The sequence below is a fragment of the Panulirus ornatus genome, chromosome 29, assembly GCF_036320965.1.
Source record: "Panulirus ornatus isolate Po-2019 chromosome 29, ASM3632096v1, whole genome shotgun sequence".
NCBI classification, from domain to species: Eukaryota; Metazoa; Arthropoda; class Malacostraca; order Decapoda; family Palinuridae; genus Panulirus; species Panulirus ornatus.
The window spans coordinates 3115308-3132783 of NC_092252.1; the positions used below are offsets into that span (position 1 = coordinate 3115308).

General features: G+C 44.4%; 1 protein-coding gene across 1 annotated transcript; it reads left to right on the forward strand.

Moving 5' to 3' along the window:
- Positions 1-14551, forward strand: LOC139758007 (uncharacterized). Its single transcript, XM_071678994.1, has 2 exons — positions 1-1427; positions 10002-14551. Exon 2 carries the CDS (start codon positions 10002-10004, stop codon positions 11508-11510), a length of 1509 nt encoding a protein of 502 aa, XP_071535095.1. The 5' UTR covers positions 1-1427; the 3' UTR covers positions 11511-14551.
- Positions 14552-17476: the final 2925 nt, after the last annotated feature.

Sequence of the window (17476 nt, forward strand, 5' to 3'; positions counted from 1 at the left end):
GCCTCTCACTATCATGCGCCTCACCGCGCCGTGGACACCCGCCCGCCACGAAGCGCCTCCCTCCTCCGTGTGCAGCCGACTCTCACTTCGGCCGCACGCAGCACCCTTGTCCAAACCAGGTGCGAAATATGGACACTAGGTACGTGACACGGCGGGCGGTACGTCGCTATAGGAAGAGCAAGAAGCACCAGAGGAAGTAGCGGCAATAAGTGTTGCTGACATTTGAAGGGATTAACTGAAAACCGTTACAACTCAGACGGGCAAAATTAGAGAAGTTATTCAAATACGCAAATTAGTGCAAGTACCGAATGAATATACTCGAAAATGCATTCAGCAATATTAGTGTAGAAAATATAAGAGAACATACATATGAATACAGTGGAACGGGATAGAACAATAAGGGAAATGTAGAAAACAGTAAAGCCACACAAAGAGGAACCCATTAAGAGGAAGTATTGAGTGGTAGCCTGCGAACCAGTGGAGGGCAAGTGCCTCAGTGCTATACTTCCCACCACGGTAGGGTACACACAAACCACACTTGAACCCTTGAATCAAGATATTACTAACGAGAAGTCTACAGAGAGCCTCAATAAATCAAGTGTTAAAGCAAGACACTATCGCACATTCATCGGAGGGCAGACGTATGTACTGAGTAAAAGTAACATAGCACTAAATATTAAGTAAGACACCAGAAAATGGATAATGCCACTACTTATATCTTTATCTAAGTTAGAATGACTCTGAGGCTAGCCCTACTACTAGCAATACATAGTAAAACAAATAATAAAACAATGCCTGGTGGATGCACTGGTTAATTATTATATAACTTTTTTAAGTGATAAACTACAATAAGTATAGGAGAACTGTACTTATAAAATGCACAGGGATAAGTGTAACAGTGTAAATAGTTAGAGGGAGTGTGACTAAACACCTGTGGTATACGGTACACATGATTTGGTCCTTAATGAGCAGGTGTACGAGTGCGTGGGACTGCCAAGGCCAAAGATGCGTACAGTGAATCACCAAGCCCACATGTGTACAACTGCAAAGTATAAACTACATAGCTCGCAGGTGTACAAATATGGAGTATACCCTACAAAAACCAATGGTATACAGCTATGGTGCACTGCTGTAGATTATGAAACTGAAGGCACAGGTGTACAGGTGTAGGGTACGAACTACATAGCCTAGGAGTGGAGGTGTGGACTTGTGCGGCTCACAGGTGTAAGGCAAAAGGCTAGCCAAACGTGTATATACGTGTGGCGTAGAGTGCTCGGAAGTGTGCACAGGTGAGGCAACGGAGGCCTGAATGTGCAGCATGAGGGTCGGTTAGCAAGTGGGCCCCACGTACACTAGACCATGAGCTGGGACCACGGTCTCTCCGGGGTCAGCTACGCTACTTCATCATCGTTTTCAAGACATAGCAGGTAAAACTACCTTCGTGTACACCATAAGCATTACTAATATTCCTTTCAAATACAAGTTTCACTCAAAGAGCTTTGTCCAGCAACGTCTTTAGGACATGGATGTGATAAAACTATACTCATATCTATCGCAGCATTACCAAAATATGAAAAAAGTGCACTCAGTATCAACCTATTTTTTACAAACATTTCTCAAAAAATCAATATAAAAATATTCTCTTATAAGAATACATTTCTGCGTAATCAATACCCTCAATATTCTATTCAAATACAAACATCAAACTAGTAGTTTGTGCCGCACATTTTCTTTGGGTACTATTAATAGTTTTCTGTTTCTCGGAACCTAACTGACATTGTTTTCTGGAAATTACATCAGTTTCAATACTCTTCCCTCTTTACGAGTTTTACAGAATTTTGGAAATTTTTTGATGGCTCCTCAAATGATGAGACATGAAAATCCTTTATCTGATTTCAATTCATACCTGCAGTGTTTAAATTTCCTTCGTGTCTATATTCTTTATATATATTGTAAAAGCCTTTTCCTTATTAGTTACAAGTCTTTCTAAACCTTTGCATATTTCATTCCCATACATGATTCTCTGTCTCTCTGAAAGTGACAAAGGAAGACATCACTAGAACAACAGACCATGAACAAAACTACATCAATGCACGACAACATACCAGTGTTTGTGTCAGAAAAGAGAATGCAGACCCAATCATTAGGTCATTGCAATAAACACATTCCAAGCTTAGTGTGAGAGAAGAATGGATGGACTCCTGTTTTCCTCCATTCTGCCACAGCATTTGCCAAAATGAATAGAATTTTACGAGGAAGAGACAGTGACAGAGAAGTAAATTTAATTTACAGACAGGTCCATCTCGGATGATTCAAAAGGATGAGGAAAAAAAACGATGACAAAGATACAAACATACATGGAAACAGTCTACTAATGGGCATAAGTAAGCCTGATCGCATTTAACGCCAATCAATATGAGTAAATAAGTCACTTGAACAATTAATGATGTTGATGCGCAAGATAATCGCCCAAGAGGGAAAGGGAAAACAAACATCGAACGGATCTACGAGTCGTGCGAACCATCGTGAGAGGCTACGACAACTCTAACTTTACTGTGTGCAAAGATAATGAGAAGGATACAAGATATTCTATGTCCGGCAACAAACTGGGTGGATGAAGGACAATTCTATGAACTTGAAAGCCCCCGAAAGAAGGAAGAAACAGCTATCATGTCTGCAAGAATAACGTGGAACATAACAAAAGGACATCAAACAAAAACATACAAAAGCCCTGCAAGAAAGCTAAAAAGTCTCTAGTGTAAAAAAAGAAGGGAAAAGAAAACGATAAATGGTTAAGACAGACCCAGATAAGCCCAGCACTGACAGTTACTATATAAATGAGCGTAGCGGAAAACGTTACTGCTCGTCAAGCGAGACGCGGTGAACGCTACGCGCTAGCCCTGCCGTTTGACAGAATCTTGTCGTAGGTAACTCGTATGTAGGGAGGTAGGTAGTCACTCCATGTATACCATGTTACGCCCGCTTCATCGTTTTAAAAAAAACCTCCAGAACTCAGGGTGCTTTGGAAAATTCCTGAGTATAAATTCCTTTCCGTCATTGATCTAAAAATACGTCACCAACATCTGTTGCTTCGCCCTTCAAACTTTTCCACGACGGGCTTGACTCCTTGGTATTAAAAGTTTATACGCTTTCTCAGCTTTAATGGTCCTCACACACTCTAAGACACTCACCGCCACGCACTTTCACCCTCTTCAACGCACTTAGGCGAGCGCCCGCTCGCTCACTCCCTCTTATCTCACTCCTGCAAGCACACGCTAAGAAAAAAAAAGCTTTAAAATATATGAGTGTCACGCTGAACGAGCTAGGAGCCTTACCTGCAGAACAAACACATAAAACTGCCACGGGACGCGTCGATATGTCGACGGCACCGGTGCGTCAGATGCTATTATGCCGACGCCGTCGTAACTGAATTTTTCATGCCTCTCGTACGATGTTTTCGAACCATCGTCCCACCTCTGGGATACGAGATTGGGGTGTCCCGGAGGGGGGAACCCACTCTTTTTTTTTTTTTGGGGGGGGGGGGGGGTCGGTAGGTAGGTAAGTAAGGATGATCCATTTTAACCTTCCACTTTCCCTCCACTTCAAGATGGCGACCACTCCCGCTAGGCTAAATGAAACGGATTAATCATCTTTTTTTCCGCCCGTCATTATGACCCCCTGCACGAATCTTGATATTCACAAACCCTTTTTTTTTTATTCGACATAAGTCAATGACTGTAACAATAAAATGGCGCATGGAGAAGGCATATAATGTAAGCATCATACCTCTCGTCACAGAGGTACCAACACAGAGAAAATAACTGCTTTATCAGCGTCACTACACCAGATCAATTAAACTTTCCTGTCAGGGATTAATCATTAATTTATACAGTCTTTCCTATCGATTTATTCAGGACGGAGTTACCAATTTATACGGTCATCCTTATCAACTGTCAATTTATTAACTATCGTGTCCCGGAGAAGTTATCAATTTATTCTTTCCAAATTTAAAGTTATCAATTATTGAGTCTTTCCCATTAAAATCATCACTTTATTCTGTCTTTCCCATTAAAGTTATCAATTTATTGTCTTTCCTATCAGGAAGTTGTCATTTTATTCATCCTTTCCCATCTGGAGGAATTTACCATTTTCTTTAGTCCGTCCTACGTGTGACCTGTGCTAGCGAACATATGAGTTCCTTTGCCACGTATTTACCTTTCCGAGGGATTTAAACTGAATAGTCTGAATAAACCAGGTAATGACACTGGAAGTGGCGACAGCATACAGTAGTTTAAGACGTTACATGACAGTAGAGAAAGTTGAAGAGACGGGACCCCCACCACCACACACGCACACATACACACTCAAAGTGTAGACTTACATCCTCATACACAGTACAAACAGGTAACTAGATAAAAGTACTTAAGCACATACACAAACACACATTCAAACATACATACCTGCGTACGGACAACAGCAAATACACAAACAAGAGAGATGTTTCCTTACTATATAAAAAGGAAAGTACAAAGTACTGTAAAACACATACACAGGCTGGAGTCTGTAACTACAAATAGGTAATTAGAATCACACACACACACAAACATAGGATTAGGTGTGTAATTACAAATTGGTAATTAGAAACACACATACACGAGATGATAGCCTGGCCTGTGTGACCTGACCCATAAGCGTGACTAATTAACGTGATTAATTAGCAGTGATTCCAACGTCACGTCAAAAAACATTTTCATCTAACTCGGCCATAATTACCCCTTACTGATGACTCTTCCGGGATATAAATATTTCAAAACCAATCGTAATTATGCAAATCACTGGAACCCATCACCTATAAAAACACAGTATATCGGAATCGTACACAATCACTCATGGTTAATGGTTTTTCCCCAGCAACACGAACATTCTAAATTTACAAACGAGCGTGAATAAAAATGTTTAAAAATTAAATTTCCCGTCACATAAAACCCGCTTACTAAGACGACATAATAATGTTTATAGCTAAGTTAACCAACATAATGACGGGATGACAAATGCTCCTGCTGCTCCACAAACAATTCGTTCACGGTAATTGTGTCTTCATTTACATAACAACCGTCTCACAGGGCAAGGAAATTGGTTAAAGTGATGTTTATCGTATGCAAAAGAGCTTAGCATGAGGGGGTCCCGTCTTGTCTTGTTTCGCCTCAAGAGTGTCAGCAGTCCAGCCATCACGGCTGATCTCACCACAGTGTCAGCAGTCCGGCCATCACGGCTGATATCACCAAAGTGTCAGCAGTCTGGCCATCACGGCTGATCTCACCACAGTGTCAGCAGTCTGGCCATCACGGCTGATCCCACCATAATGTCAACCCCTCCACAATCACCAGCTCCACCAACCCTCCAACGCCCGTCTCCCTCTCCAACAACAACGTCCAGCCAACGAAAGCGATGCCCTACTGAGACACACGTCACACGCTGGCTACTTCGCTCGGCCCTCCATCATGAGTAGTGCTGCCTCTTCCGTGCGTGGCGTGACTTGTGGTGTGGTGCTGTGGCACGGAACGATGGTCTGTTGTGGTGGTGTGAGCCAGTAGTCCTTTGGTGTGGTGGTGGCGTGTTGTGGTGGTGGTAGTGTTGTGGCGGTGGTGGTGTTAAGTGTTGTGGTGGTGGTAGTGTTGCGGTGATGGTAGTGTTGCGGTGGTGGTAGTGTTGCGGCGGTGGTAGTGTTGCGGTGGTGGTAGTATTGTGGTGTTGGTACTCTTGTGGTGTGGTATATAGTAGCATGGTGGTGGTGTGGTAGAGGTGGCCTATGGTTGTGGTTCGTTGTGGTGCAGGAGTTCTACGGCTGTGAGGTCCTGTGCTGCTGCTGCTGGGGTTGTTCTGGTCGTGCTGGTTATACTGTGGTGGAGCTAACTGTGGTGACGCGACTGTGGCTGCTGTGGTGGTGGTGGTTGTTGTTGCTGTCGTGTTGGTATACACGGGGGTTCCAGCCAGGAGAGCGAGGGGGAGCCATAACCCCTCCCCCTCACTTCCCAACCCCCCCAGACACCTGATTGATTCACCAGTCTGGCTACTCTCGCATGCACACGCCATGGGGGGAAACCAGCTATATGCCACACAATATCCTCTAACATCCTGTATTTCCCAGACAATATTCGCTAACACCCGTTATTTGGCCACAGAATATCCCTTAACACCCCGTGTTTTCGCCACAGAACATCCTTTAACACCCCGCATCTGCCACAGAATATCCTGGTATACGCCAAAGAATACCTTTTAATACCCAGTATTCTATGAATATCCCTAACATTCGGTATATGACATAAAATATCCTTTAACACCCAATATGTGTTGGAGAATATCTTAACACCCAGTATTTGCCAGGGAATATCCTCTAACACCCGGTATATGCAAAAAAAAAAAAAAAAAATTCCAACACCAAATATTTGCTAGACAACATCTTCCACCACCAGGTATTTGAAAGAATATCCTTTAACACCCAATATCAGCTGGATATTTATCTCTAACATTCGGTATTTGCCAGATAATAAATCCTTGCCTGACTGACACAAAAGGTACTAAGAGTTTTTCTCCTTCTAATTTAGACTTTGATGCATAAGCTATACACTACGATAGCAGAAGCTCTACTTAAACCTTTGCACACAGCGCCGAAAATTTGGTGGCAATAATGTCATGGTATGTCGTAATGAATATGCAAATTATTTCAGTTCACGTGAACTCAGTAATTCAGGCTCATGCTTTATGTAATGGCCGACGTGACGCTAAGGAAACGATCGAGGTTAGGTTGGCTGAGAAGGTAAAAAAAAAAAATATATACATAACGGGAATTAATTTGATCTCATGTGTTCGCGGACGCAACTCCTGAGGGCAGGAAAGATAGACGAGAAGGGGAAGAGAGAACACCACAGCTTCCCTGTGTGAGGCAGACTGGAGGCGAAATAACGGTCCATCCTCGTGTGGTTGGTCTCTACACAAAAAAAGGGAACACACACACACACACTTCATATGAGCAGAGGCCGATATAATACCTTCAGAACAGAGAGGAAAGCAACATTATAGCGGACGAAAAGGACGTTTTGGAAAGCAAATTCTTCGGTTCGTTATATAGGCTTTCCAGGGCACAGAAAAAATGGTTATGCCCTAAATGTTTACCACAGGGTTGAAATCCCACAGTATGACAGGAGTCAGGTTAAGAGGATGTAAAAAGTAGACGTCGCATTCTTTGAGCAGCTGAATTTACCCATGTATTTGCGTCCTTAAGGTAGTGTTTTCCTATTCAAGATTCACCAAGCAAGAAGACCAAGGCTACACAGCATTACGTAGCATAAGCAATGATGACACTGCTACACACACCAGGGCCATCTCACATAGCAACCTACTCACTACCCTCCACCAAGACATCATCAACACACACACACACACACACACACACACACACACAAACGTACCGTCTTTACACCACACATCGAGCATTTACCACGAATACCACCACAACAGCCATCACCACTCCTTATCTACCACCACAACAACTATTACCACTCCCTATCTACCACCAACAACCATTACCACTCCCTATCTACCACCACAACGACCATTACCACTCCCTATCTACCACAACACATCCCTCACTTACCCAACCATAAACCCACCAAACGCTGCACCACAACTGCGTCTGCCAGCACCTCAGACACCACAGCAGCCACCACCGACACTCCCACGCTCGGAACCACCGTCACGACCAACCACCGGCCATCACGACCAGCGTTCGAACCATCCCCAGCTGACGCTCTATCTCCGGGTTAACCTTCACCTTGTGTTTGCTTCCGTCTGTGTCAACACACACAAGGCATTCTCACTCACATTACAGGTCGTCTCACTTTCTCAGAACACCGAAGAAATGTCTCAGATTATTAATGATTTCCAGGTACTCTGTGTGTGTGTGTGTGTGTGTGTGTGTGTGTGTGTGTGTGTTCCGTCTGCCAGGCGAAGTCCCCGCCACACAGACACACACACACACCACCACCACCACCAAGATAAGAACGTAATCAATCGACCCACAGCATTCCCTTCAGGCCGAGCGGACCAAGTGGGCAGAAGCTATTAACTGCATGAACACCTGGGAATGCCTCGCACCCGACCTGGCAATGCCTCTCACCCTACCTGGGGATGCCTAGCAAGCCTACATGTGAGCGTCTAATAGCCTAATTATGAATGCCTAGTAGAGAACTATGTGACTCACTTGTAGCCAACCTGTAAACTACATCACTGATAATTTCCCATCAAAATCTTGGTCTTTCAAGTTCCTCTTTCACATCCGCGACCCAGGTAAAAATTCACTATTTCGCAAACCTGGTTTGTGCCAATCACCATCTTCACGTCCTGACTAATACAGCTAGTTCGGCTTTACTGGTTGGCAATCGAAGAGAAGGTCAGCAACCCCACAGTGTGAGGCCAAGGAGACACGGCACTCGATTAGTGTGAAATAACATATATTCACACGTTCCCTTTCATCCTGTGACACCCTAGCCAGCCAGGAGGGTCTAAATCATCTCGAGATCTCACAGGATTGTCCATAGCTCTGGAGGCTGTCGACTGCAGAGTTGGCGTACGCAAGAGATGAAGGGCGGAAGAAACCCGACTCCCTCGACAGATCAAAACTGGCCACCCTCCTTGGCGAGTAAATTGGCGGGCGTTCTCGCAGTGCGGAACATCGTTCAATTATTCGCAGCGCACGCAAGGCCCGGGCAAGCACAGACGGTGCTCAAGAGGTTTCATAACCTGCATCCACCCACCTACCTGGCAAATCTCAGAATACAGTGAACCCCACAGGTGACCTGGAGTCGTTCGGAGCACTACGGTACGACCCTCGAGCACGACCGCCGTGCGAACCCATGAGAAAGATGGACTAGCCATTATACAAGGCCCTTATTATTTTTCATAAAGTGAGCTAAGTCGTCATGACTAAAAGTCGTATAGTCGGTCGTGTTCAGGGACTATGTATCGCCGTGCTCAATGGTCGTGCCGTCATACACAAGGGTCGTATCGTACAGTGCTCAACGGAACAACAACGATAGTGGACCGCACTAAGAGGAATTCAAACTAACCACCCTTGCCCGGCGCTGCGTACGGTCTGGAGCGTCGGATCAATCGCTTGACGTCTGCCCGATATTCATGTGATACAAACACTGATGTTTACCACTGACCTTTAAAATAACTATTTGCATACAGAACAGGATTCACTTACGGTGTATATCATACATACACAATGCCTGGAAATGATGGAAAATGTTGGAAATTTAAACAAGCAGATTATCAAAGGGTATTGGCCCATATGAGGTTCATGAAGAAGTGTGCAATTACTCTTGAAAAACAGCATCAAATATCATTCGGTACGTCGCTGGAGGAAGGCGTTATGCCAGTGGAATGGAAGGGGGCAAACATCGAGCCCTTTTCAAATACAGGAGATCGGGAAATCGCAATGACCCATAGACACGTCTCTCTGACACATGTGGTCTGTAAGGCAGTGGAAAGTAAATAAATCATTACTTATGAACTACAAACTATCCGCGTGAAGGACATTCTCTACCCGTGCCACAAAAACTATAAATACACACACACACACACACACACACACACACACACGATACACATGCATCAAGCATCATTTTCTCCAATTCTAGACAACTTCGTCAGCAACCTTCTCATGCTTTCCATCACAAGCCCATGCTAAACCCCCCTGTGTACTCCTTTCCTGTTTTACGTCTACATCTCTTAAAAACCAACGCTCTCATGAGGTGCTGTACCCCTCAACGATGACGTCAGCCACGGGTTTGCCCATTGGACGATACGAAGAAAGACTTCGACCAATCAGGCAGCGCTTGTGACGCCGTCAAGTTGATAGACGATACACATGATATGAATTCACACCCCCTTCCCCTCCACCTACCCACAAGGTAACGACGACTTTCTCTTTTTTGCAGATGGAGAGGTCAGTCGGCGGGAGGCAGACGAACCCTTCCGGACGATCGGACGAACCAGTAGAGGAACCGAAAAAGACGACGCCGGACGAGATGGGGGACAGAGCGGGCAACGACCACTCCTCCTCGGGCCGTACGCACCCCGCGGTCCGGCAGAAGCAGGAGCACAGGAAGGACCAGATACAGTGGCACAGAATCCGAAGCAACAAGGTTGGGGTGGAGGAGGGAGCCGTGAGCATAGACGTGGTCAAGGAAGTGGATGACCGCGGCTGCAGGTCACCCGTGCCGTGTCCCCTCTCCGCAAAGCTCAGGTCGGGCAGCGGGTCGAGCCAGTTCCGGGAGGTGGACTTCAGCGACCAGGTGCAAGAGGTGGGCAGGTCCACCCTGGACCGGCCCCACTACTTCGTCAGCGACTCCCTCAAGTACGGCGGGCCAGAGGGATTCACCAGACAACCCAGTATCGAAGTGAAACTCGTTGGTGACAAAGGTGAGCAAACGGAACACGACCCTAAGGAAGGCAGAGACGAATCAGGGACGAACAAAGATAACGCCCACAATGCGGGCGATGACGATGACAAACAAGAGCTGCGGATTCTGAAAAACGGAGACGAAGTGGGGAGGATAACGGTGATCAAGGGAAAGGTCCAAGTGACCGAGGGACCAAACGGAAATCAGGATGGTGCCAACAAACCAGGCGATGGAACAGATGGCGTCGTCACGAAAGAGGGCGCCTGTGTGGGGTTGGACGGTGCCATAGAAATCGGCGGAGGGGGCATCGGCATCCTGGCGCAGGAGTTCGATAACAGAGGGTGGGACAATGAAGGTAACATGGTCCGACGTGTGGTGCAGGTCCCACAGAGCCTGGTGCTGAAAGACGACTACCCTCGCTTCTCCACCGCGGCCAGCACGAGCCAGGTTCGCATCCCTCACTACCAGGCCTCCACCGACAGCTTCACCACGGGCGCCACCGAAATCTCGTCGGGGTCCACCCGAGGTGGCACAACTACCACTGCCGCCGAAGGCGACGAAGAAGCCCCGAAGAGCACGCGACCCATCGTACCGGCGCAGGACGAGCAAGAGAAGCCCACGCTCACGCCCACGTCCCTGGCCATCTACTCGTCCATCCAGCAGCAGGGGTCGAGCCGGTCGGGGACGTGCATCCTCTTCAGCACGGCGGTGTGCACGTTCATCGTCACCCTGGTCCTCACCGTGGCCATACTCATTGCGCCTAAGACCCTGGCGTCAAGGGGCCAGGAGGACCAAGCAGCGCGTGCAGCTCCAGCTCTCACCACCACCACCACCAACAACAACACCTCGGACACCGGCGCCTCCCACGCTGCCCTACACGCCAACACTCTCACTAGAATCCTCAGTTCCGTGCTGGCGCCCACACCGCCCACGCCCAACATATCTTCCATACCCACTACATCTGCCACGACTTCCGCGCCAACCATCTTCGACGACTCCCAGAACGCGACTGAGCTGTCTGGTGATGCTCTGAGGACCCGGTAGCCGTAAGCCCTCGTTTTCTCTGTGTATATAACTCAAGCAACTGCTTGTAATCAACTCTCCGGGGTGATCAACGCACAATTAGCACTAGTTAAACTAAGCAAGGATTCTGATGCGGTATTTACCACTGTTTAAATGTTACGGCTGAACCCGTACTATGAGACACCAGTATATAGAAATAAAGATTATATGTAGAAAAAAAAAACGTAAACATTATATGTAGAAAAAAACGTTACATTGTGAAATGTAATTCATTACTTTACAGGAAAAAATTACATAAGGAGTACTACACTGCGATAGTAATTACAGGTGTTTTGGGAAACCAGTATTCATAATAAAGAGAAATATCAGTATTCTATATCCAGAGCAAAATTCAGAGGAAGGTGAAGCAACGCGGATCTCAGATATGGGAAAACATGAGTATAAAAGCGAGTGCGATAACGAGTGTTTACAAGTGATATAATGAGTCAATAGCATTCTTGGTTATTCATCATTTATATCACATTAGACGGGATACAAACCCTCACCCACCTCATCAACCAGGTACAGAGCCATCAATAAAAAGGTAACGAGAACCAAGAACAGCAGGCTTCATCAAATCCTTTGTAACGCTATCAGCTGGAAGTGGAGGGTCGGTCTTCTGTCACGCCGCCTACAACGTGAAGCAAGCCTTCTACGACGACGTCAGAACCCAGGGAGGGCTGATCTGTGACGTTATCAACAAGGCAGAGCTGATCTATGCTGCGGTGAAGAGGGCGTTGTAGATCTTCTGTGACATTAAAATAAAGTCGGGTCGTCCCTCGTCACGATCACCTGAAAACTACCTCGACGATCCCGACCCTAAAACGACCAGTAGTAGCATGTGCCTTCGAGTCCTCTTAGCGTTACATGTAAGGACAATAGTACGACCACACGGTAATCGTTGACCCTTAGCTACATCGGCCTTGGCTTTTATAACCTTCAGGGTCAGGTTAGAGGTCCTGGCAATCATACCCAAGGCTCGTATTGCATTGTCTAAGGAGTTACCAAAATGCAGGGTCTCAACCCTAACCGAGAAATGTTACGCCCGTGAGAGGCGATCACCTTTATTTAAATCAACAAATTCCTGCAGTATTAACAAATCACACCCTGAGATTTCTGTTGCACTAACAGTATTACCTGGAGCTACAGACAGCTGGTGATAAAGTTGATTGTTTAATCCGTACAAAAATTTCCCCATTAAGTATTCACAGGTTCTCTATGAAGTTTCATGTGTTCACAACAGGTTTTCTCTAAAGTTTCATGTGTTCACAACAGGTTTTCTATCAAGTTTCATATGTTCACAATAGGTTTTCTTCGTGTTCACAACAGGTTTTCTATAAAGTTTTGTGTTCACAACAGGTTTTCTATAGTTTCATGTGTTCACAACAGGTTTCCTATAAAATTTCATATGATCACAACAGGTTTTCTATACAGTTTCATATGTTCACGACAGGTTTTCTATAGTGTCATGTATTCACAACAGGTTTTCTATAAAGTTTCATGTGTTCAAAGATAGTGTTTACTTCACATTATATATTACAACCTAATATTTTTTCCTTGAAGCGTTTTTGGTTCTGACATATCATTTAATCAGTACTGTGTGAATATTCACACACTCAGTACAGATATTAGTTAATCACTTTATGAAACGGTAAAATACAATGTGAACTACTTGTCCACAGAATAATAAAAAAAAAAACCAAACAGCTTCTGCACGTAAAACGGCAGTGCGTATCACGGGTTGAAATAGGCTGTCACATTTTTTACTATTTGATACTCAGTTGACTAAAGTTAAACAGCAAATTCAATAACGTTTTCAGATGTACAAAGGGTAACAGCTATTTCCAAAACTTTACATTCGGGGAAAATCTCCCAATAATGAACTCGAATACCGTTCAAAAGTGCTTGAAATGTTTTCGTCGCAGCTGAAAGCAATCATGAAAATATAGTTTATTCCGGCGCCGTGTCGCTTGACGGAGTTCCCCTGAAGCCCCACGCACGCGCAGAAACAATTTTATATATAAACAGCCACGTGATTCATCGAGTTCGTTTAAAGCTGCTATTACAAGGATCGACACTGTTGACCAATGCAGTTCCACACTACAAGCAGGAAATCAGAGAGTCAAACGGTAGAGCCATACGTTCTATAATTTCAAATTCGTGATAAAAGTGTTTCAGTGTAAATAGTACTCCTGTGTACAGACCCAACTGTCACTGCCTTCTGCTTTTCTTACGGGACATAATAATCTCAGACAGTCCATGAGTGATAAATAAGTTGGAGAAGCTTTACATTTAGGTATTTCTGGTGGAGTTTTCTACCTTTATCATGCTCTTGGTCATTACCCAAATCACATACGTCTCCTTCCTGGGCTTGGGAGAGTGTTTACATCACTTGCCGATATATATATATATATATATATATATATATATATATATATATATATATATATATATATATATATATTGGAAAGGATCACAATTTTGCGCGTGATCTAGATATTCTTATGAGCACTTATCGTGTTTCACTTTCCCCGTGGACTCATAGGAATGTATATATATATATATATATATATATATATATATATATATATATATATATATATATATATATATATATAATTCCTGCTGTTATAGACAGACCATAAGCTTCTATCTGGAAAAACAACTATCACTTCTAAATATGTATTCAAAACATCCTTTCGTTATACAGGTTCCACAGATGTGATAAGTATTATGTGGATCAGAAAATCTAAAATTTTCTGTGGACTTTGTTTCAGTATTACTTGAAAGCCACACATGTACAATCTTACTGCTACAAATTTAACCATTTTTTATACTTTGTACGCTTGATGTATGTTAGGATCTTGGCTTGATGACCTATGGCTAATGATGTCAATTAAATCCAAAAACCTACTTACATACATACTTAAGGACACATAGGCAACGATGTGTCTAGCGAGTGAATGTGCTTATCTAAATGAATCTCATGTACAGATAATTATAATGTTGAATAAAAATCTCAAAATGTCCAACATTCGTTTAAATTCAAAACACTTCCTTTACGCACCAAATAAGACAGCGAGAAACTACCAGGATTTAAAAAAAAAAAAAAAAAAAATCCATGGTCTATCCCTTCACAAAACTATCTAAATAATTAGGTCAACAAGAAAATCTATAGAATATTGTTAACTCCTACAATATCAGTATCTCCAACCGCTACCAACAATGGGTCTCGCTCTAGCACAAGTATGTAAGGACTGCATCGCGTGACTCCACTGCCAGCCCCTCCGCAACGAATGGGCCCCAACATGCCAGATTATCCTACTGATAACAGCGCACGATAATCACATTCTGATATTCGTGTGATAACCTGTGCTTGTAAGGCTACTCTTATCACCAGGGATCACACCACTGAAACTGCAGTGTATTGTATGACATACTCCACCTTCCATACTTTTTTTTTTCTACAAATGAATATCAGTACAAAAATAAAATATATTAGTTATGTTTAGTCTCCTTGCTAATCAATTTCTACCAGGTTAAGCTGCTCCTTTAAACATCATTGCTAGGATACGCTGCAACTTTACACATTAGCTAGGCTACGCTGCTACTTTATTTCAAACTTAGCTTGCTAGGATACGCTGCAACTTTACACCACAACAGCTGGGCTACACTGCTACTTCATTCCAAACGTAGTTTACATGCTAACCAATTTTTGCTTGGCTAGGCTTTTTTTTTTTCTTTCATCGTTAGCCAATTTTCTCCTCGCTATGTTTATAGTGTGTACAAGTAAAAATGGCCGTTCCTTAATCGCCGTGATGTTAATATTTTCACTTCACAATCATTTTGTCATATTCCATACGCGAGATTTTGTATTTCACTGTTATTAGGCCACGGTGAACATGGACGGTGAGCCGTGGGGAGACGTGTGTGGGGTAGAGTCCCCTTGGGTTTTGTCAAGGTCGACTGTACACCCCCCTCCTCACCATGCCATTAAGTATTTAGGTGTCATTACGTACAACTATACCAGTGCTACCTCCCTCCCTCTCTTTCTCTCTGGTAATCACTACAGTAGCCTTACCTTATGGTAAAATTTCGTCTTAGGTACTCGAAGGTAAATATTATATTCAGTCTCTCTCTCTCTCTCTCTCTCTCTCTCTCTCTCTCTCTCTCTCTCTCTCTCTCTCTCTCTCTCTCTCTCTCTTCCATTGACCGCTGCGTGTTTTTAATCTCATAAAATCTCATCGTAGGTCCCCGTAGGCAGACATTACCTGTTCGATAAGTTCCTCGCCCCCCCCCCCCCCTCTCTCTCTCTCTCTCTCTCTCTCTCTCTCTCTCTCTCTCTCTCTCTCTCTCTCCCTAGCCTTGGCTGTCCGTCAATACAAGCATGAACCCTCAAGGCACTGACTCAAAACCATGTCCTTCGCGTCAACTTCGGAGTAATTATTTCCCATGCAGCAATTATCTCCATTACTTTACACACATTAAGCGTTTGCTTGGTACCTTTCATTTGTATGCCTTAATGACTGTAAATGGACATTACCAGTCATTACATAAGATAATGGCTGTCGTACGAAAAGGGAACTTTGTTTCATTAAATTCGTTAACGTCTGTTCAAGCTATTTATGAAACTAAAACAATAGCTTATTCCACTACTTACATAGGTGTTACCGGGCTTTGCCTACAAGAGGTTGCACTGAAAGTGCGTCATCCTTGGTGAAGCTATATCACTGGGAGGACAAACTCGTCAAAGTACTTCTTTCTCCAAAGGAGTCTGCCTTTTCCTGCTACTGGATGTACCGCAGCCTTGGGACATAAGAAATTGGCCATGGGGGTAATATCATCAATAAAATACTTACACCTTAAGTTGAAGAACTGAATCAAAAAATTTACATATGATGAAAGAAAATACAAAGAATAAGTTAAATAAAAAAAATACTAGTTAAACTGACTGAAAACTAAGAAGATTCGACTAATGTTACTTAAACTTAGACTAGCTGAGTTGTATCATGAAACTAGTTAAACAACGCTAAATGAGTGACGATGGTTACACGAAATCTGTGCATCAATAAAATATATAAAACCATACAACCATAACGCAAAGTACTAACCAGACGAAATAAATACATTTCCAGAGACATTAACGAGCGTTACGTAAGATGAATGTGGCAAGATATTTCCGCAGAGTTGAAACACTTGACTAGGCTGCTTCTCTTTGACTGGTCGCTCCGCGGACTAGGCTGCCCTTCCTTAAGGAAGACTGGTCGCTCCGCGGACAAAGCTGCCTCTCCTTGACTGGTCGCTCCGCGGTGTCAACATCCAAAGGCATACAGATGATCTGGTTTAGCTCTCAGCTACCCCGGGTTTATCCCCTCCCTGGCCAGACACGCTGAACGTCGCAAGGCTGTAAATGTCACCATGGAAACCACACAGAGAAAGCGCGCGCTCAGGAAACGTTACAAAAAAAAAAAAAAAATTCTTCTAAATGTTGGAGGGCAACTTCAAGGAGGGAGGATGGGGAAATTCAAACAAGTGAGAGAGAAGGGGAAGACGAAGGAGAGAGAGAGAGAGAGAGAGAGAGAGAGAGAGAGAGAGAGAGAGAGAGAGAGAGAGAGAGAGAGAGAGAGAGAGAGCTGGGGGAGTGGGAAGGCATCCCAGCACCCATTCCACCCTCACTGTACCCAACACACAAAGCACAACAAGAGGTAGCGGCAAGGTCGAGAGGGAGGGGACGGGTGTTCGCGCACTGCTTGCCTTCCTGCGTCCACTCTGTCTGTGGACACGTTTGCGCTTTTGTGCTTTCGCTTCCAATAATACCCCCCCCCCCCCCACTCCTCAAACCTACGACTTCGGAAATGCGAATTCCTCCTCCCTCCCTCCACCTAGGCTACGACGTCGTTTATGCGAACGAATCGATGGAGTCGCAATTCCCGCGGTGGGGCGGCAGC